The sequence below is a fragment of the Meles meles genome, chromosome 21, assembly GCF_922984935.1.
Source record: "Meles meles chromosome 21, mMelMel3.1 paternal haplotype, whole genome shotgun sequence".
Classification (NCBI taxonomy): domain Eukaryota; kingdom Metazoa; phylum Chordata; class Mammalia; order Carnivora; family Mustelidae; genus Meles; species Meles meles.
The window spans coordinates 18870718-18893552 of NC_060086.1; the positions used below are offsets into that span (position 1 = coordinate 18870718).

Sequence of the window (22835 nt, forward strand, 5' to 3'; positions counted from 1 at the left end):
GAAATGGGTACAACTGAAAATACCCCAGTATTTACTTGGCTCTTCTCTGGGACATTTGGGCATAGCTGCTATTGTCCCCTTGAGCTCCACAGGCTTCTGATTGGGACCAAAGGCCTAGAAGGGACAGAGGTGGATTCAGAATGGTGATGACCATGTAGGATTCAAGGCAATCCTCACCCCCCTGCCGCAGCCTATTCCCCTTTCTCCCTCTGGAGGGTCCTTTGTGTTTCTCAAGGGACTCCCCTGAGCCCTGTGGACGAAGGAGGGAACAGTCCCTCACCCTTGCAGATACGACCACTCTGCCCAGGAAAAGATGTTTCCAGAACTAATATATAATGCTGGACAACTGGGGCCTCCACACGTGAGAGTGATGTGAATATTGTGCTTCATCCAGCCCAGCGCCCAAAACTTCGTGTCTGCGTAGTGCACCTGGGCAATGCTTCCATGTCTGTCCTCTGTGAAATGTCACTTTTCTTCTCCATGGTAGACACCTGCTGCCCAAGTTCTGTGTGGTGAACCAGACAATCCATGTGATGGATGTCCACCCAAAGTGGAGGAATGTTACCATGGCCCCACTCGGGCTTATCATTGCATTGCAAAGCCTTGTGGTACCACCTCTCCATCCTCTTCACTGACATAAGTGGTTCAACTATGAATAAGCTTTACGACTCACACCAATTCAGATCATCTCACCATGTGGTGGAGGAATGAGGTGTGGCTGAGGCCCCCACGTCCACCACTGTGGAGGTGGATGAGGAGGAGGGAAGCCTGGTACATTCCGCCCCATGTGGTAGGGCATATGGAGGGGCCCTGGGCAATGAGGAAACTCTCTCACACCTCTACTCACCTGTAAAACAGACAAGAAAATATTTTTGTAAAACAGACAAAAGTTGCAACACCAAGAAAAGAAACCAAAACAAAAAGCTCTCAGCACCCGGCTCCTTCTCCAATGCCACCTTCCAGGAGAGCTGCATCGTGCTAGAAAACATACATGCCCCTCCTAGCTGGGGCCAGCATAATGAGGGGGGAGAGGGCAACGGCTGTTACAGGAAAAGCCTGTCACCAAACATCACTGCCCATGTCTGCCCACCAGCAAGAAGTAGTGTCTTAACGATGAAAAAGGATCATTGCTAACTAGTAAAGCAGCACATTCCAGACACGGAGGCATCGACATCCTGGACAACACTTGCTCTATCCTCCTCAGCCACTGGAGAAGATTTTGGTTTGGTCAGAATAGAAAGAATGTGATGAAACTGAATGCCCTTTCTCTACAAAGTTTCCAAGCCACTTGAGGGGAATCGTTTGCTTGTAAGTCCCTGACTGTCTCCACACTGCCTTGTCTCCTGACAAAGGGATCCTCTGCTCTCTACAGTTTCTGTCCATGGCCACAAAGACCCTTGACTAATTAGGGGCTTGTGGTCTGACAGGGGCACTGGAAAAGTGTATTCTGAGGAACATGATACCAACAACCCTTATTTAAACTCAGCAGCTGTGTTTGTCTTCAAACATAGTAATTTGGTAATTTCAACCTACTGAGTTACAGAGTATTTTTGTCCAATGGGAAATGAAGATGGGAAGGTCAAATAAGAGAATTCATAAAAATGTATATGCTTTCCGATGGAAAACTCCACATGTGTGATGGGAAAAGAAATCAGCTCACACGGTAACTTAGGACAAAATGACCTGCTCCTGGAAGCCCAGCTGAAGGGCAGGGAGGCAATGGTCACACAGATAATCACTGACATCCCCCTTTAGAATGTGTGAATGGGTTGTGATTACGACAGTGCACCTAGAGCGTTGATACTTCAAAATACTTGTAGAAAGGGTGTAAGTAGGTATGTTCTACACAGCATGTTTTCCAGCAGAGGTAAAACAGGGATGACTCGTGAAACTTGCCCTGAGAACATTCTAGACTGAAAAGGAGACAGTATAAAATGCAGAGAGAGTTTTCCCAAGGTTCCATTTGTGAGGATTACCAGACACATGTAACCCCAGCATGAGCACAACACGAGTGCACCTGAACATAACCTAAAGGGAGTTGGGCTGGCCAGAGGACTTCACTATGTAGGGAGGCATCCTTCTCTCCCAGTTAGTTCCCCAGTGTGCACTGTGGGCAGGCAGGGGTGCACACACACCTGCACATGCATCTTCCCCACCACTATGTTCCAAGACAGTAACACCCATGCCAGAATGGCTACCCATCCCCTATGTCTCACTTAGAACCTGGGGTGAACAGAGGCCATGGGAAAACTACTGTCACCACATGTTAATACAGTTATGCACCTCAACAGAGACAAGGAGTGTACCACCAAGGATAATCAACTCGGGAAAAAACTCCACTCCAGACAGGCCAGTATCTACGACTGGGATCACACTTCCCCCATCACGGCAAGCACAGCATCTCCTTCTGTACATTGAGAACAAACACAATGAAAGGCCATGGAAAGCCCAGTGTCCACGCCTGAAAGTGCAGCCGCTCGTGGTTCAACTGGCAGCCAACCAGCACCCCCCCCCCCGACCAGCTCTGCTTCCCTCCCTGACAATGGGGTCTTCTATGTTCCACATGGGCTGTCCATGGCCACAGACACCGCCGAGGAGATAGGAGTGTCCGGAGTCCTGAAGAGGACCTGGAAGAGTGCTTTCTGAGAGAAGCAGGACCCCTACAAGTGAGCGAGACCAGCTCTGTGGATCTGTGTCCCCAACATTCGGATACTTCTTAGCTCAGGCACAGAGCAAATGCATAGTCCTTGGTGCTGAGAACCAATGACAGGCCGATTCGACATCCCCAAATGTAAACCAGTGTGTCTGGAGAACATGTGCGATGCTCCCAGGATAGGTTGGGAGAGACGCTATGGCACAGCCACCAGACCCCATCAGCATCCGCTCACGGGAGCACAAATGAAACATGTGTAGGTATGGGCCCTGTGGGGAGTCACCTGGATTCCCTCTTTGGGGCTGCTTCTCCAGGGGGTGTTTTCCATGACACACCTAGCACCTGCCAGAGTTCACCATCATCTCACCCAGGGGCCAACTGGAGGGATCCCAGCTCACGTCTGCACCCACACAGATGGGACGCACGGGAGGTCACAACTCACCTTCTCCACCAACACTCAAGCTGCCCAAAGCATGTGGCCCAAGTGTGAGACTGTCCTGGCTTTTCCCATTTTTCATTATGAGGACCTCTGCAGACATCCTCCCAGGTTAGTCTCCTGACCCCAAAACCAAAAATGCTCCTGCTCCCACAGGAAAGCAAACAGCAAGGAGTCGGCTGAACTAGCCAACTTCACTGTGGAGTGAGATGTCATCCTCCTCGAGTTATTTACACACACGCACACACACACACATGTACGAGGTGAGCATCCTACCCTCACGTGCCCCTAAGAATCTACAGCTTTGGGAGGAAGCACGAAGGCCAGGACAGGGAGCTGTCCACAGTGCAATGCATTTCAGAAACGGGCACAACTAAAAATGCCCACAGTACTTACCGTAGTCATCTCTGGGTCCCTTTGAGGGCTGGTGCTCCGGTTCATCCTGGGAACCGGTCTAGGTGCTGCATCAGACAGTCAGAGATTTATTGTGGTTTGCATGCCCTCCATGTCTTCCTCCCCCATCTTGCACTCTTTTCCACACTTGGGTCCCTTATCAGAAGTTTTCCTACGTGACTCAAGTGACTCCTTTGCTAAGAGAGACACCAGTCACCTGACTCTTGCGGGAGATATTCCAGGACCCTGGTCCCAGTGTTTCTTTAAGTAATCCATCACGTGTGGCCAGGTCGGGGAACAACTGGCTGGAAATCAACACTAAAATTGGGGTGCTCAACACACAGCAGGCAAAATCCCTTTTTCTTAATAGACTAAACATCTACTTGAGAACAGCCTTGCGTGGGTAACATCCACAAACCCCCACATGAGCAACCCATATTCTCTTCTCAGGCTGCAGGTGGATGGTTCATTTGTCCATCCTGAAGATGAGACCTAGCATGCATGACTAGCCAACAAGGAAAAATTTCAGGGAAGAAACAGACTTTGACATTTGTATAGTCACAAACAAAGAAAACATAGGCAGATTGAGCAATAAAGCTATGGCATTTCACCGATAACATGAGAGGAGTAAAATATATTTCATTGCTGAATATGGTCCCATAGATTACAAATAAAACAAAAATATAGGAATCTCCATAACAAGTAAATAAATGCCCTTTTTCACAAATAGTCTTTTTTTTTCTTCTTTTTTTTTTTTTTTTACCAAGGCTTGACCACTGAGTCAAGGTGGGAAGGGAGCTCGGCTACCACCTTCTCAGGCTCAGCTCTTCCGAAGGGGGGAGTGGGGGTAAGGAGTGGAGGAGCGTGAGCTCCACCTATTACAGGGGCAAGTGTTCTGCTGCCTGGGGGCATATGAGGAAAGCACCTTCCTGTCACCTCTTTAGACAACCTGCAGGCTTGTGATTCTCTCCAGGATACACAGTGATCACCCACAGGAACAGTAAGGACACCATGTGGTTTCACAGCAGAAATCAGGCTGCTACATGTCGCATCGTACTCCCTACCTTGCCACACAGGCTTCTGCAACTCATGCCTTCCCAGCATTGGTTCGTGCCTCATGGATCCCACAGGGAGCTTCTCTCCTGTCATCATGTGCAGTCTTGAACACAGAAAAAGAATGGATATCTCTAAGAATTACAACACCACGTCCTCTCCTAGGCACTAAGCAGCATAGCTGTCACCTCTCCAAACACCGTAAAAACGCACGTCAAACTCTCACACCTGTATTTCAGGTAGGTATTCTCCCTGCTCTGCTGCATCATCCTTGTTTCCCAATATGGAGCCTTCATCTGCGGGAGAAAAACACACCCACATTCAGTTGTGCCCGACTATGCCCCAAATGAAGACGAAGAAAAAGAAAACACTTACCCAGTTAGTCAGAGCTTTCCTCTCCTGAACTGCGATCTGAAAAAAGCCCATGTTCAGGGCTCTAAGGGCCACTTCCATCACCTGCAGGGGGCGCCAAGGGGTCAGTGTGTCGGACACAACTCAGGTTACCTTGTGATTGAAGGTGAGCTCAGTCTCTTGCTGCTGATCTTGCATTTCTTCTACTTGTTGTCTGTAAGGGACAGTTGTTTTCATCAGACAAAACCCAACACTGGGTGTGATTTTCAATCATTCCCATGTGACCAACCTCCTCTTATCTGTCCCTTCATACAATTGATCCTGACACAGGAAACACTTTGACCTGACTGTAATTGGACAGTAGGATCAAAGCTATTGTTACAGCCTTTCCTTAAATATTTTTCTTCATCTGCAGGTTCAGAACTGACATAATTTCCTTACCCGTTTTCAATCTTTCCCTCAGTTATCACATGACAAGTGTCTTTTGTCATGAAGCTCTATTCTCCTTTAACTTCTATCCTTGCCAAATTCCCAGGGTTGCAAAGACCAGTGCCACTAGATGGCCCTACAACGTTTATAGGTAGGACTCATCCTAGAATAAACTGCTCTCCTCAACATGAGGACAACTGACACCACCCCCACGGATACTGGTGTGGAGCCAGTTTCCACAGAGTCACGCCAGTGCTGGGGATCAGGACATGTTTAGTAACATAATTGTTTTGTTCCTTATATTTCCGTGTCTATTAATTCTCTCTGGATACATCCTTTGAATTTTTGTGTATATTACTTGAGTCCTAATAATGTACAAAGATTAAAAACCCAAAGGGAACAGGGATTTCAGGAGCCATTAGTATGTAGTGTCTGAACTTACCTATACTTCTCCATTTCTTCTTCGGTTACTTTCAGATTTTCTTTGGCAGCTGACATCTCATTCTTGGTTGCATTCAGTTCATAAAGTGTCTCTTCTAGCTTCCTAAGATGGGAAAGGTATATACATTGTCCGTAGCCAAGGTCCTTAATTTCTGCCATTTATCCTCCCAGCACACTTGATGGCCTAGGTTTGAAGTTACCACTAAATACACAGATGGAAAACACAACAGGGAAATGAATGAAGGCCCTATTTAGGGTTAAAGAAAAATCAGACTCTGGCTACTGCCAAGTTCCCTGCAATCAAGACTGTCTTTATACTTCTCTACTTCAATTCATTCACCATGTCACCAAATAACATTGCACTTTGTACCCTCTCAGAGTTGATCTTTGGTTTGAGATGGTGAAGTCTCATTTCAATTAAAAGTGAAATGCCAAGCCTGAACAACTACACCCATTAGGATGAAGCAAGGGCTCATCATTAGTCCCACACCTCTGAGGGGAGCCCTGATACTCAGACCAAGGCTGGGCTCGACACAGTCAGCCCGAAAGGAACCTTCCAAAATATGGCTTCACTGGCATGGAAACTCACTCCCACACATCTCTAGGCTTTAGAAGTACAACCCCTGCGCCCTCTTGAAAGATCCTGGTGTAGGAAAAGGCCAATCTTAGTGCCAAAAATATGTCCTCAAATAATCCATGTTAACTGTCACATACTCAGGATGTTATCTCAGGAGAACAGACTTCAGATGGAAAACTGTCAACTCCATTCAGTCAACCTTCTTGAACAAGACCACATTCATGGATAGTGAAGGCAGCAAATGGCAATGTTAGAAAGGTTGGTTTGCTGTGCTGCCCTCAGACTCTTTTGTTCATGGTGTTGATTCGTAAGTTTTTAACAGGACACTTGTCAAGAACCACATCAGAAAGACTTTAGAAACTGAAACAAAAGCTCTAGAAAGAGAAGGACATGAGCATCTGCTTCTGGTCTCTCAACTACCCTTCAGCAAATGTCTTCTGGAGCGGCAGTCAATGTGTGGCTCAGGGATATGGTGTTGAAGAGAGAAAGGTGGTCAGGACATGGAACCCGCCCCAAGAAGAACCTACCAATGATCAGAACCCAGGTGCCTGTGAGAGAGAGAGCGGTACCCACCCCTGGAGTTGGAAGGAATAACACAAAGCTGAGTCTCCAGGGAAGACAGGGAATTTCAACATGGATGAAGGACTCAAACATCCTGATCGCCTCAGAAACAAAAGGAAACACTGGACAAGAGAGCAAACTTGTGAGTGAATGCACCCAATTTCTAAAGAGCACATGAAGAAACATGAGAACCACATGGAGAAGAAGGACGCCTAGGAGAAAGCCAGCCTGGAAGTGCGAGCCAATTTCCTGAGGACACATCAGTGAATTCTGGAACAGGTGAGTGAATACACAGTAAATGAACAAGTAATCTTTTGGGGACAGGTTGGAATGCAACAAGTGAATTTCCGGTCTAGCCAGCAAAGATGAGACTTAGTGAAACTGCAGGCTTTGGTTGGGATCCGGGAGAGTTACACCTACAAAATCATGTGGAGGGCCCCCAGGATGGCTCAGTCATTAAGTATCTGCTTAAAAATATTTGGTTCAGGTCATGATCCCATGGTCCTGGGATTGAGCCCACATTGGACTCCCTGTTGCATGGGAAGCCTGCTTCTCCCTCTCCCACTCCCCCTGCTGGTGTTTTCTCTCTTGCTGTGTCTCTGTCAAATAGATAAATAAAATCTTTTTTTAAAAATGAAAAGAAAAAGAAAATCAGGTGGACAGGAAATACCCTGGCCTTCTTAGGGATTGGGCTGCAGCAAATGATTTCAGTTGTACATCAGATGAAGGGACCCAGTATTGCTGGAGCCCCAGCCCACTTTCCACAAAAAAAACTTTCCCTCTTTCTGCAGGAAGAGAATTCCATTTTTCTCTCCGCATTCTGGACCCAAGTCTCATGCTGAACAAGAAATGGACCTAATCCAGGAGGGGTAAGAGCACATGATGAGAGTGAAAATGAAAGGACATTGTAGACTGACCCAGAGGGGATCCAGTTAATCAAAGTGATTAATGCTGGTACCTTCCCCCTTCTACCCCAATGAATCACACAACAACGCGTGGCAAGTCATTATTTCAAAAAGGAAAATACAGGTTACACAAATCAAGATAGGAAGGGCAGGCAAAACTCTACAGAATGCATTTGGCAAAAGTATTCAAAGATCCATTCCAGAAGTTCGAAATACAGTTATCTAGACTTGCCACCACATAAATTCATACAACGGTATTTATGACAACACAGCAATAGCTTACACTTCTGCAGTCAGTTTTTGTCTTTCAGAGAACTCCACCACCATATCCACTTTCTTCTTTAGCAGGCTCAGTTCTGCTTCTTTAGCTGTTTTCTGAGAACTTGGGGCATTACACCGGTCTTCCAGGAACTTTTTACTTTCTGTTAAGGATGAGTTTCCTTTTGTGTGTTTGTGCCATGACCTGAGAACTTGGTTTCAATGGGGAAAAGAGAAGGGCAAGACTGTGAAGGCAGGAAGGCATTCTTTCCCTGCCCGATGCAAACTCATTGCCACCATATGGAGATTTCTTCCCTGCAAACAACATACATTTCAGTTCTTGGTTTTTGGATGTCAAGGCTCTCAGCTCTTGATCCCCCAATTCATCTTGGGCCTTTAAGACAGATTTGAGAAAAGACACATGAGGGCACCTAACAGGACAGGATCATGGAGGGCAACAAAGAAAGCCCTTGAGGCATAAATAGAATAAGGGGAAAGTAAGGAAACTAGTTCAAAAACGCACAAATGTCTTTCTTAGTGGAACAGATATAAAATAATCTTCTACTTGGGCTTGCTATCCCCCTTCATCACTCATGTATTTTGTGGGATTTTCTACATAACTTGGAAGGCAGTGCTGAATGATGTGATGATGACCCAGCTTTGAAATAAACCATACTTCCTAGACCTTGAAATAGCAAACCTCATCGGGGTGGTCCTAAGTGAAATTGCAGCTCACTGCTCTGCAGGAGTTGCAGTTCCCAGATGCCCATGTTCTATTGTGTAAACAGCACACGAGTATACTGCACTCACCTCACCCAATGAACCAAAAGCCTCCCAAGCCACATTATAGGACAACTAACACCTAACTCTTACCACATCCACATTCTTGATATTCTCTTCTCTCTCAGCTTTTAAGAGGGCCGATTTACAATGAAGGATGTCATTCAAATTTTCATTAATCTTTTCCACCTTTTTGATGTTCTCCTTCAAGAAAATATTCTGAAATATATATATATAATATATATTATATATATAAATATATATAAAATATATATAATATATATTATATATATAATATATAATAAAATATATATAATATATATAAATATATATATATATATATAAATATATATATATATATATATAATGAGTAACAATGATTCATTCCTTGGGGCACCTGAGTTGCACCTGGGTAGCCCAGTCTGGAGTGTCTGATTCCTGCTTTCATTTGCCTCAAATCCTGATCTCAGGGTCATGGGATAGATCACTGCATCAGGTGACACATTCAGCACAGTGTCTGCTTGGCATTCTCTCTCTCTCTCCTTCAGACCCACTCCCCTAACTCTTTCCTTCTCTAAAATAAATCAATCTTAGAAATAATAATAATAATAATATTTCATTTACTTTTATTTCTGTCATTATTTATTTCTGTCATTAGAAAACAATTCAGGCAAAGAAAGGATTCTTACTTTCAATTTATGTACTTCAGCAAGGGAAAGCTTATGCTCTTTCTTCACTTCTGCTTGCTTTTTTGCTTCCCTGACCTATAAAACATATGAAAAAGGAATCAGAATTCCAAAATAGCATGTTAGAGAAACCCATCTAACAATGTTTGACTAATTTCATAAAGAGAGAGGCAGTGCACTACATTTGTGAAGCTTCTCTTACTCAAGAACCGCTTCTGGATCGCACAAAATAGATCAATAGAATGAACTCCCAGAGGGGAAAGTAACCAAAATGAAATCACAAAAAATATTTGAAAGGGCACACATACCTTCTCCTCCCAACTAGCTATGTTTTTTTTCAAGATCGCTGTTTTCCTTTTTAAGGTCATCAATCTTCTTCTTTAGTTGGTCTAAAGTAACTGAAAGGAGAAAAAAGAATTTTAAGATAATCAGCAAAAACAGCAACATTGAATAATCCCAGTATATTAGCACCAGAAACCATTCTCTGACCCTTGGGTGATACTAACTTGCTAGCATTTCCAGTGTGCCTGAAGAAAGCAAATTGTAGCAGCATTTGAAACCCAAGACTTTCTATATCAGTGAGATTCCTACTTAAAATGTTTTTCAAACATAGAGAAATGCAATCGAATGTCTTCTCATTTTTCTCCCATCTGTAAGCACCATGCTTGGAAAATCCAGTCCCTGCAAATGGTCATGTCATCACCAGAGCTGTGACAGAAAAATCAAGAATCCTAGCAACTAACATCTCTCTCCTCCAATAATTCAGATACAAAAACAGGTCCCTGCAAACAACCCCAAATGAGCAAAACTATCCTTTGGTCCTGCTCAGTGCCACGTCCACTTCCAGGTCCTACTTGGAATTCCACTCAAAGAAAGCTCAAGATGTCAGGTGAGTGACAACTCACAGGACTTCAGAGACTTTCTGCTGCTCACAGATCGCCTTTCATGAACCCCAGGTTGGGGGCTCTGGAGGACAAGATCTGTGCTATAAACACACTTGGGTACAATCTCCATGTTATACAGAGTCTCTAGAGGGCCTGGATAATGCACAAACCCAAGAGGACAAGCTTTTTTCATCACAACAGGAGAATGTTACCCTCCATCCTTACAGGAAAATAACACTCAAGAGGAGCCTGATCACAGCTGGATAACACATGTAAGGTCTAGAATACAGACTAATCTAAGAGCCACTTAATTATCTCATCGTGGGGCACCTTGGGGGCTCAGTTTGTTAAAGGTCTGCCTTCTGCTGGGGTCAGGATCCCAGGTCCTGGGATCGCATCCCACATCCAACTCTCTGCTCAGTGGGGAGCCTGCTTCTCCCTCTCTGTCTGCCTGCCCCTCTGCATGCTTGTGCTCTTTCTATCAAATGAATAAACAGAATCTCTTAAAAATAATTCTATCATCTTTCCTCAAAGTGCAAACTTCTCCTCGTCCACTGTGAGCACTCTACTGGTCTGAGACCTCTCTTCTCACCAGCACCACTGCCACACTCACAGCAATGAACAATGACATTCGACGGTTTCCTAAGCACCAGGTGGCCACCCAGGCCATCATCAGCCAGCACCACAGAATCACCACAATCCACGAGCCTCAGACACTATCCATTATCCCCACTGGCACACTCTCTATTCCATTCATTCTCCCCTGGCAGGAAAGGTTCCCTCCACTTCAGACTGAAAATCATGGTTTAATCCTCTCCTGTGACACACACTCTGCATGGCAACATCTGCCTTCTTTTCTAAGTGTAGCCTGTTTGCTAGACTCAGAGAGTTTTCTCCTCTTGACATTTCACTAAGAGCCAGCTCATGGCAAAGTACTCACTCCAGACCTCACCCTGTGATCATAACTTGCCTCCTAAACATCTCTCTGCAAAATTACACCTTGTATTCTCCCGAGTCCCACCAGGTGTTCCTCGTCCTTGTCTCTTAGAGATGGCAACTCCCTCCACATTGTCACTTAGACTGAACATGGGGAAGACAACCATTTTTTTTTAAAGATTTTTATTTATTTATTTGACAGATAGAGATCACAAGTAGGGAGAGAGGCAGGCAGAGAGAGAGAGGAGGAAGCACAGGCTCCCTGCCAAGCAGAGAGCCCGATGCGGGGCTTGATCCCAGGACCCTGGGATCATGACCTGAGCGAAAGGCAGAGGCTTTAACCCACTGAGCCACCCAGGCGCCCCAAGACAACCATTTTCAATACTTAACAAGTCAGTGAGACATCAGAAGTCACCATATTTATTCCTCATCATATTATACCCACATCAAACACCGGTGCCGAGAATTTTTTGGCAAAGAAAACTGAAGCCGAAAATCATACCTTCATATTGTCGAGGCTTTATCTAAGAGAGGAGGAAACAAAGATAAGCTGGATTCAAAACATATTACGAGTAAAAATCTATAGTTCAGATAAATACTGCAATTTTAATCCAAAGGTATTACAACAATCACTTTGCTTAGCAGAATGAATTCACAGGATTAAAAAAGAAGACAAAATTAGAATTTCCTGATTAAGTCATCATAGTTCACAATCCATTTCTGATAAATAGCACAAGTGTGTATAACTTATTTTTGACCCCCAAATCTATTCATATTCTATTTAATGAATGTTCAACCTATTCAATTTTGACAAGGGGTCATGCAGACATTTACAAAATATTCATTATTTCACATTTCCCTAGCTTTTTTTAATGTTAGTAATAAACAGTTTGTAATTAGATTTTTTATTGTATATATTTATTGAGATAGAATTTAAACGTCTGCAGCTTTACTGAGATATTAATATAATGTGTACAGTGCATTGATTTGAAACATTTATAGATTGCAAAATGACTACCACCATGGCTGATGCCTTCAGCCTGCCCCATGCTTGCTTTTTGTGTTTTATGTAATAGAGTATTGCCGTTCTGTGTCTTTGGATGAATTTAGTGCAGGTTCCTGCCATCCTAATTACAACATGAAACATTCCCACCACTGTCAGTTTTTTGAGTGCCTCTTTCCACTTTATTCTACCCTACAGGTGCTTGTGTGTCTTTTTTGTCTTTCATGGGGCGTGTTTCTGGAATGCATCCATGTTGCATGGATCTCAAATCTCCCAGATTGGAATTGTCGCAAATCATTACAGTACGTGTGACCTTTTGTGTCTGGCTTCACTCATTAAGTTCTTTGTGAAGATGAAGAACCAAGAGAATTAGCAGTGAAACTTGTGGGAAGAATTTGAGATTCCATAATGTGACAAAGGGAGTATCTGTTAGGGTCTCGGCAGCGCCCAAAATGGACTATTTTGTGGCCAACAGAATGGTCTGGGAGAACCTTCAGACTGGAGCATATGCTGAGTTGCAAGGAAGGTATTAGGTGATCTGTATAAATCAGGGAAGCTTGGTAGGCACCATGGGGGAAACCTGGAGAGGCATCCATGGTCCCTTGGAAGAGCGGGTCTTGACTTCTACTCCAGCTAACTGCTGTTTGACTTTCCTGAGTTTTGTTCTGTGGTTCTTGAACCAAACCTGCAGTACAGTGGAGTGGATCTCCAGTTTCAAGGCCATTTCTTTCTGATGGCTGGGAAGCAGAGTATGGGTTCCTGCTAAGCAAGGATTCCAAAATGGCCAGTTGTTTCTCAGTGAACATGGTTTGTCTCCTTTGTGAATGCTTCTGGTGCTTTCCTTTAGGAAGGTCCACACTGCTGGACATCCCAAGATCTCACTGTGTCCCCACGCTCTGGTTCTGTGTCTCCCTCATTAGTTTTTGATGCAGTGTTCTAGGATTCACTGTTTGTGTATAACACCCAGTGCTCCATGCAATACATGCCCTCCTTAATACCCATCACCAGGCTGACTCATTTCCACACACCCCTCCCCTCTAAAACCCTCATTTTGCTTCCCAGAGTCCATAGTATCTCATGGTTCTTCTCCCCCTCTGATTCCCCCCACAATTCATTTTTCCCTTCCTTCTCCAAATATTCTCTATGCTATTCCTTATGTTCCACAAATAAGTGAAACCACATGATAATGGACTTCCTCCACTGGACTTATTTCACTTAGCATATTTCTCTCCCTTTTTTTCAACCCAGTATATGCACTGAAGTATAGAACCTGGGACTATTTTAAATCCTGAAAGAAAGAAATTGGATGGAAGGAGGAAATAAGGAAGGCAGGCAGGGAAGGGAGCAAAGGCTGTGTAAAGGATATGCCTCTTTCCTTCTCTACAAAGCTTTCCTGAAACCTCACAAAGAGTTGGCTTTTTGCTGAATTCACACACAGTTATGGCACATCAGGTGCTATGAAGTTTCCCAGACTGTTATAAATGGAGTGTCATCAAAAAGAGTAAAAGCCATCGGATGAGAAAAAGATTGACCCATGATGAGAGATGAAGCATAAGCCACGACAGAAAAGATAGTTGATGTTTCCAAAAAGCAGAGCCAGGCAATTCAGACTCGAGTCATCCTGATGTTATTATAGCTCAGTAACATCGAGGCAAGACCTCATTTTGACACCATTAACATATTTCCTCATTCAAAAGTTTTACAGGATGATGAGAGGCTGAGGCCAACCCCCAATATTGCAGGGATATTGGAATATCACCATTCTATCAACAAACCAGTCATAATAATGTTGTTGGGGAGAGTGCATCAGTGCAGGGCAATCAGAAAACCATAGATATTCCTTTAATTTCACATGTTGATTAGGAACCTCTGAGCTCCCCTGGCCCACGTCACCAATCCCATGGGCACGGGAAGTGGAAAGGTCGATGGACATACCAAATATGTACTATTTTTCTTTTCTTTTTGAAGGGAAGTTTTCTCCATTGGTAGGGAGAGGGGTAATATTCCCATTTAGAAAGAAACTCAAAAGAGTTCTTTCTTCTTAGAAAGGTGTGCCCTCAAGTGAAACTATGTTCCCATAGTCTAACTGGGGGTTTCCGAAAGTCTAAGCCACAGAGGTGAGGGAAATAACTCCAGTACCATCTCCTCCCTGTCTCACTGGTGAGTACCTCAGTCTAACCCCGAGTCAGAGGAGCAGAAAACCTCACCCTAACACCCACTTACCTCAGTTCCTTTACCAGGACACAGTATTTAGCTTTCAACACAACCCTACAAGACATACTACAGGTAAAACCCAAGAGAGCAAGCACGAGAATCACAATTCCTGTGGCAGAGGTGACAGGGAGAACAGGCTGGACTTTAAAGTCTCTTCAATGTATGATACTGGATCTAAGGGAAAAGTGCACAAGAGGAAGAAGAGATGGTAAATGTGGGCAGAGATGTGAAACTCTAAGACTGTAACATGATTCTGGACAACACCATTACAGAAATCAAGAGTGCTTGTGCTGGCTTCATGAAGACACTCAAAATAAAACAGAGGAAAGAATCATTGACATTAAGAATGTCAAGTAGAAACTTCCAAAAAAGGAAACACAAAAGGCGCCTGGGTGGCTCAGTGGGTTGAGCCTCTGCTTTAGCTCAGGTCATGATATCAGGGTCCTGGGATCAAGTCCCGCATCGGGCTCTCTCATTGGTGAGGAGCTGGCATCCTCCTCTCTCTCTCTGCCTGCCTCTCTGCCTACTTGTGATCTCTCTCTCTGTCAAATAAATAAATAAAATCTTTGAAAAAAATTATTAATATTTTAAAAAGCAACACAAAGACCAAAATTACAAAGACAGCACAGAAAATCCAAGACCAGTAGGTCATTACAAAATGTGTAACACACACGTAATAGGAATACCTATTCCTATAGGACAATGGACAGAGAGATATTTGAAGCAATGACAGAGGATTTTCTGAAATTAATGGAGTTTCCAAATCAAAATCCAGGAAAATCAAAACATTGAAAGCAGGATAAATACCAAAACACACACACAAACAATGAACAAAAACCACCAATGATGCCTAATCTAGAATATTCAGCTACAACTCATTAAAGACAAAGAAACTGTTCTGGAAATCTGGAGCAGGGGTTGGGAGTGGGTGGGGGAAGGGGAGAGGGGAGCAGTAACACCTTACTCCAGAGGAAGAAGGATAAGAATGACATCACACTTCTTTTCAGAAACCATGCCATCAAGAAGGATGAGATGTAGGGGCGCCTGGGTGGCTCAGTGGGTTAAAGCCTCTGTCTTCAGCTCAGGTCATGATCCCAGGTCCTGGGATCGAGCCCTGCATCGGGCTCTCTGCTCAGCAGTGAGCCTGCTTCCTCCTCACTCTTTGCCTGCTTCTCTGTCTACTTGTGATCTCTGTCTGTCAAATAAAAAAAAATTTTTTTTTAAAAAGGATGAGATGTTTATAGTGTTTAAAGAAACATAGAACTAGAAACCCGTAGCCAGTGAAATGATCCTTCAAAACACACCACAGAGTAAAGGAAAACCGTCAGGAATAATGACAGGCATTATGAGGAGGGGTCAATGAGGAAGGGGTCAATTCTCCAAAAAGACACAATTTCTAATGTGCATGCATCAACAGAAAACCAGAGCACATGAAGCAGAAACTGAAAATATTGCTGTGGGAACAGATGAATCCATTCCTACAGCTGGAGAATTCAAAACCCTCTTATCAGGCATTGACAGACCCAAAGATACAGAAGTTCCATGAGAACACACGTGAATTGACTAGCATCACCCATCCACTGCATCCACTAACATCAGCAGAATACTCCATTCAACAACGAGGTATAGATATTCTTCTCAAGGTCACATGGAACAATCAGTGAGAGAGGCCATATTTGGGGCCATACAACACATGTGAACCAGCAAAGGAATAGAAATCACAGAAATTATGCCCTCAGACCACAGATGACTCAAACTAGAGATCGAGAACAGAAAGACAGCTGGAGAATGATCAAAAAATGGAGATTCACCAGCCCACTTCTAAAGAAAACATGGGTGGGAGGGCAGGTGGGTGGAGGGATGGGTGAAGGAGGTGAAGGGGAAGAAGAGTACACTTCTGATGTGAGCACTGAGAAATGTACAGAATTGCTGAGTTATGTTGTACACCTGAAACTCACATTACACTGTTTGCCAATTATGCTTGAACTTAAAAAAAAAGAACATGTGGATCAAGAAGGCACTTCAGTAGAAATTTATAATTTAAAACTATATCAATCTAGGTGATAATCAAAATTGACATATTAGAGGGAAATTTGTAGTACTGAATGGACATAAAAATGTCCAGTGACTATAAAATTTTCTATTTATTTATGAATGAAAGTATAGAAGGTACATTAGTATACTTACAGCGAGGACAGTTCTCCAGAGTTAAATGAGAAAGGCACAGGTTCCCAAGGAGGCAGTTAAAATGAGAAGCTTCCATAGAACTTCAATCCCATCAGGGCCGAGATGGAAATGGTCAGGCAAGGAAAGGACAAGCTGAAATACCATTTGAGACAATGAAGAACCTCAAAGACATTTACTGTGTATCTGTCAGAAAGAATCAACTTTACAAACCCTCAACCAGCCTCCAGGAGGTAAACATACCTCTCAACTACCTCCTCCTGGAGGAGAAGGAGCACAGAGGCATTTCCAAGGAGCTGGGGCAAAGTTTTTGGAGTGATGAGTGTGTTTATCATCTTACCATGGTGATGGCTTCCTTGTTGCTTACCTATGTCCAATATCAACAAACAGTATTCTTTGAAAAGATGTTGTGATCACATATACATTACAACACACTGAAGCTGTAGGCAAAATCTAATAGACAAATCTTAAGAGATTTTATTTTACCTACAAGCTCATTGCAAATTCTTTTTCTATAACTAACAGAACTTGAGAATTTATAAGCCAACATAAAATAGACAAGATAAGTCAATGTAAACTTAGAATCAGTGAGAAATCAGTGACTTCTATTGTACATCCATGAAGGACCTGGAAAAACTCCTTTGGAACATTTCCAAAACTACACACAAAATTTATGGAAGAATGAGAAAAATAATGAATATAATGTACTAGAGGTACAAATGAGCATGTTATATGGACAGATGTTTATAGATTAGGACATAAGTGAGAGAGACGGGGGGCTGCTCTTTAATATGATATGTAATTATTTTCCAATAAAAATAAACTAGAGTTATTGCTTAGTTTCTGAAAACATTGAAATTTTCTTTCAATGCTCACTTTGCTTCTGAATCACAGTACAAGATGTCAGATATCTGAAGTACATAAAGATTTGCATAATCAGGTGATCGTGTATGTTCTAAGGGTATCTGTGAGGTTGAGTGTCTCCAAAAAGCCAATGGAAGGAATTCATGTTCCTCTGTCTTAGTACTGTAATTTAATCAGGCAATACCAGCTATAAAATTAAACTTTTTAAAGAGAGAAAATGTTAGCGAATGTATTTATTTATTTGAAAGTGAGAAGGTGAAGGGCAGAGGGAGACTGAGCAGCAGACTGCCAACTGAGCAGGGAACCCAACCAGGGCTCAATCCCAGGACCCTGGGATCATGACCTGAGACTAAGGCAGACACTTAACTGCCTGAACCACCCAGGTGCCTGCGAATTCTAAGAATACAAAATTCCTAGATATGAACACCTAGGCAAGAAACACATTATTTTACAAAAACTACATTTGGAAATACTTCAGGAGAAAAGACATTCACAATGCAATTCATACTAATTCACACCAAGCTTGAATTTTGTGCAAACACAACTCTCTAGAAAGGAGCTCCTGAAATCTATAACATTTTCCTCTTCAGGTCTCACAGCTGAGGTCAGGAAAATGTGTGCTGGTGGGAAACGTACACTGTCTTTGAATAGCCACTGTCTGAAAGAGAGCAGTAGCTGTGAGCACAGTGGTTGATCATGGGGATCAAATGCACAAAAGACAGAGGCCGTCTTGTCAGGAATGTAAAACACACCCAGTTGTAGGCACTCAGTACATCTGGCAGCTGTCTGGATGCTGACACCAGTAGCCGAGTCTTAACTAGATGACAGCCGGTGGTGCCAAAAACACTAGGTTCTCAGACAGTGGCCATGAGCAGGTGGAGGTGGGAAATGCAAGACCAGTTCATTCAGGCAAGAGTTCAGAGATGGGGTAGGGTGAGAAAGATGAACTGATCCGTGAGATGCAGCCTAGGTAGAGGGGAATGATTCCAAAAAAGATGACTAAGAAATTCCCTCTTTTGAAGACTCAAATGAAACAGAATGAAGTCTACTTTGACTAGAGGTCTTCATGTGAGATGGGTCTGCCCCGATACCAGGTTTGTTCTTGACTACTGACACTTCTGGACCCCTCTTTCATAATCTGGTGCAAGCAGATCTAAAGAAGTCTACTTATTTCCAGGGGTGTTCCCTAAATGTTGGCTACTCTCTCTCTCTCCTGGGGGTATAGGTTTTAATTTTTCATGATAGAGTGAAATATTCATGCTGGGAACCATGTATTTCTTTATATTTGGACAATCCTAAGGACATCCAGAACTTTCTTATTTTGGAGAAATCGACACTCTGCACATTGGTCAAAGAAAGGACAACAACTCATTCATTTCCTGATCACATCACACCTAGTGATTTTCTGGTGACATATATCCCAGCAGGATGTGGTCACTTAGCGTCTTCCAGGATTCTCAGGTCTCCATGGACCTGGTGGGACACACGGTCCTTGGGGACAGCCTCCAAGACCAGAAGCAAAGGGCTGATTCAGAAGTTGCTAAAAGTCAACAAACCAAGAAGCACAGAGCACAAAGGACATTTCACTTTTTAACACTCTAGTCCCAACACCAATGCTTGAGATACCCAGGGCTGTCAAACTTCATAAATATAAACAATGCGCTGACAGGAAAACAAACTACACAGAAGATGGACCCTGAATTTACCAGGCTTGCAGCAGGATTATCACTGGGCTTCCAGGGGCCAATCTAATACCCCTAGCTCCTATTAAATTAGAGTTCCTGACATTTTCAAAGACAATTTTTAAAGAGATATAATGTACATATCACACAAGCCCCCTATTTAGGACAAAGAGCTCAATGGCTTTTCGTATCTTCACAAATCCTTCCTCTGGACACTATAAACCTGGTGTCTTCAGGTTTCCATCCCACCAAAACTGCTCTTCTTGGACCAAGCAGCACAGACAGGACCCAAAACTTGATGCAAATGGCTGTGGCCACAACCCCTTCAGGTTGACCCAGAAACCTGTGTCTAGTCGTCAAGAAGAACTGTCGTTCTTCTGAAGTTACCATCAAGAACCCCATGAAAAAGCTGTTATTTAACCACCATGTGAAAGAACCCAGTCGGAAAGAAGACACCACTAGCAGCTCTTGGGCACCCCAGTAGATCAGTCAGTTAAGTGACCAAGTCTTGGTTTGGATCAAGTCATGTTCTTATGTTCCTGAGACTGAGCCCCTCTTTAGTCTCTGGGCTCAATGTATAGCTGGTTTGGGATTCTCTCCTTCCCTCCTCCTCTGCCCTTCCCTATGACATGTGCCCTTTCTTTTGGCCAAAGAAATCATTTTTAAAAAATTATAAGAAGAAAGAGGACACCAGTGAAGTGTCACGTTTACTCACATTTGGGTTTGGGGAACTGGGACACTGGAGCAAGAGGAGCCAGAAGAGCAGCCTTTGCACCATCATGCCCTGGTCCTTTTCAAGGCCACTGTGGCCCCAGGGAGGAGGTGGAGATGGTTGGGGGAGTAGGGGACGGGAGGGTGGGGAGTTTAGAAAGGGGTGGGTAGGGGAAAGGGTGGGAATTAGGGATGGGAATAGGGAGGAAATAGAGGGTAGGATGGGGAAGGTGTTGGTCAGGAGAATAAGGGGTCAGGGACAGTTTCAGGGTCAAATTAAGTACTTGAGGGGAAGGAGCATGGTTCACAAAGCTTAGGTCAGCAGGTTAGTAAAGCACGAAGTCAGCAGGACACATTAGCAGGTAAAGTGAACTCTCAGGAGCAGTTGGTATGAAGAATCCATCTTCTATCAAGCCTTCCTGTGTTTGAACGTTTCCTTAGCAACCTAGAACCTTTCTACTCTCTCCACCAATCAGCTACCTCTGCCCTTAGTAGCTCAACATGGATGCCACAGGTGACCTCATTGGTACAAAGCCCCTTCCCAACTGACACCCTACCACGTGCCATCCCAATGACAGGTCCTCTCTGGAACTTTGGCCATCCTTCTTGTTTGCTCCCTCCAACCCAGGTCCCTGTTCCATCTTCTAGGCACTCTCTCCTTCCTTTCCAGACTCCCATCTGAGAGCCACTGGCTGAACAATGTAGAAAGCAACAGAGGACCAAACTGCAACAACAAGCAAATACACAATCAGAGTAGGAGGTTCCAGCCCTCTCTCAGCAACTCAATGCAGACAAAAAAGCCACAAGAAGTGGATCTTGATGGCAAACCATCTGAATCCCATAGCTGTCTCCATACATCTGTCCAAAACCATATCCACTCTGGAGGATACATTGATTTTAGGCACATAGGAGACAGTTACAAAAATGCACCCAATTTACTTTGGCCATAAGGGAAATTTCATTTTTTTTCAGAGGCATGAAATCACAGACAACAACAGAGCTTGTTGTGGTAACATAATGTGCTAGAAATCACTGATAAACTAACTAGAAATTCCCTTATGTTTAGAATTTGAGAAGTACCTCTATTAATGAAACAGGAGTACAGAAATAGAAAAGAAAAAGAGCAACATTGGAACTGAATGATATGAGCATGATACAATTATAATCAAATATGTCTTCTGGGATGGAATATCCTCCGTATTAGTGTGAGAAGACTGCATGGTCTCAAAATCATCCTTAAATGGCCGAGACATTTGAACACCTCCAACAGAGTAGATCTGTCACTTCTCTTTGTGACCCTCCTACCCACTAGCTTCGGCTTTACATGATGAACCTCACAGGGAAACAATCCAATCAGACTGTCATGGCATGTTCTGGAACCTCCAGGAATGAGAGCATTTTGAGAGAAGACTTTCACCAGCTTCTCCCCTGGGGGATCCAGGACAACACCCAGAGAGTTGGCAGCACCAGATGTGCTGGGTGGGGACAGCCAAGCAGGTGGGAAGGGCCAGGTGTCCAGGGGAGTAAACAAACCCCTTGTTATCTTCTCTCCTGGGCCCTGTCCTGAGCTGAACTTCCTAAACTATTTCTCCAGAGTACTCACACAAAGTTTCCTCAAATCCTTCAGGCCCAAGGCAGTTGAAAATCCATGCTCTAGAAACCACCACTTTATTATTGTGTAAATTTCTTGTAAACAGGAACCATTCTAGTACTGCTAAAATAGGAGAACAATAGCTTTTCTTTCTAATTAACACATAAAGTGTTTTTTGTTTCAGGGATAGAGGTCTGTGATTCATCAGTGTTACACAATTCACAGCACTCACAAAAGCACATACCCTCCCCAATGTCCATCCCCCAGACACCCCATCCCTCCAACCCCCCCTCCACTCCAGCCACCCTCAGTTAGGAGAACATCTGTAACATAAATATAAAGAACCATAAAAAGCAATCCTACAACAAAACAAGGATAACAAAACAATAGTATTAAATTCTGTTTAGATGCTGCTGTCCACCTCAAGAGCCCCAGAGTTGGGCTTCCGTGGTTGTGGAAGGAGAGACCAGCTATGGAAGGGGTGGAGTGAGACTAGCCCAAAAGTGAACAGGAGAGAGACCCAGCCTGTAAGGGGACCAGGGACTTCCATGAAAGATGGCCAGTGTCACCTTGATTAGAACTGGAATTGGGAGCAGGGAAAGAAGCAGGGAACAGAGTCTGGGGGCCTTCAACATGTGAGATCCGTCACGGAGTTGAGGGGTGTCCCCAAAGTCAGTGTCATCCTCCCATCTACAAAACCCTTTGTAGCCCCTGGAGACAAGCCAGGAGCCTAGAGTTTGAGATCCAGTCATCCTGCTTACCTGCTCTTTGGCCCAGTCCTCGTTTCCTTCAGTGAACAGGGAGTGTCTATGCCTGTGTCCATAACTGTGTGGAGGACAAGATGAAGCCACATGTTGAGCACATATAGACATTGGTGTCCTCATCTCCATGGGCCAAGAGTCTTCCCAGATCCAGTGCCTCACGCCTCACAGCTGTTAATGGCAGCCTGGGTGACAACCACATGTCCCTCCTGTTTCAGGCCTGTGTTATGCCCTGCCCTTTGCCCACATCAGCTCTCGGGCTCCAGATGGCAGGAGGACCCCATGAACTGTGGGGAGAGCCCCGGAGCCCTGGCGAGACTGAGAGATTCCTGGACCCTGGGAAAGGTGAGCGAGGGAGGGATCCTACAGGACTGGGAAACTGAGCTCTGGGACTCCCTGGAAGGAATGGGGGATTGGGCACCCATGGAAAGGGCTGGAGGCATCTTACAAGATTCCTGGGTCCCCAGAGGGCAGATTTCTCC

At 44.1% G+C, this 22835-nt stretch overlaps 1 protein-coding gene and 1 long non-coding RNA gene across 7 annotated transcripts in view; both read right to left on the reverse strand.

Annotated features, from left to right (window-relative positions):
- The window catches only part of LOC123933496 (transport and Golgi organization protein 1 homolog), a 482235-nt gene that overhangs the window by 401545 nt on the left and 57855 nt on the right, over positions 1 to 22835 (reverse strand). For 5 of the 6 annotated variants that reach the window (XR_006816614.1, XM_045992728.1, XM_045992733.1 and 2 more), the window contains exon 2: positions 5040 to 5100. Coding sequence is in view for 5 of the 6 variants with exons in the window: in XM_045992728.1 (XP_045848684.1) it covers positions 5040 to 5100 (61 nt within the window). In the remaining variant the exon portion in view is untranslated. Of the gene's footprint in view, positions 1 to 5039; positions 5101 to 5757; positions 5803 to 22835 lie in introns of those variants that run through there. The other variant, XM_045992731.1, reaches the window with a different exon arrangement.
- On the reverse strand, positions 9848 to 16850 carry LOC123933507. The gene is made up of 3 exons (XR_006816621.1): positions 16748 to 16850; positions 11846 to 11867; positions 9848 to 9921 (listed from the first exon to the last, which is right to left on the reverse strand). It is a non-coding gene; the product is annotated as an uncharacterized LOC123933507 (long non-coding RNA).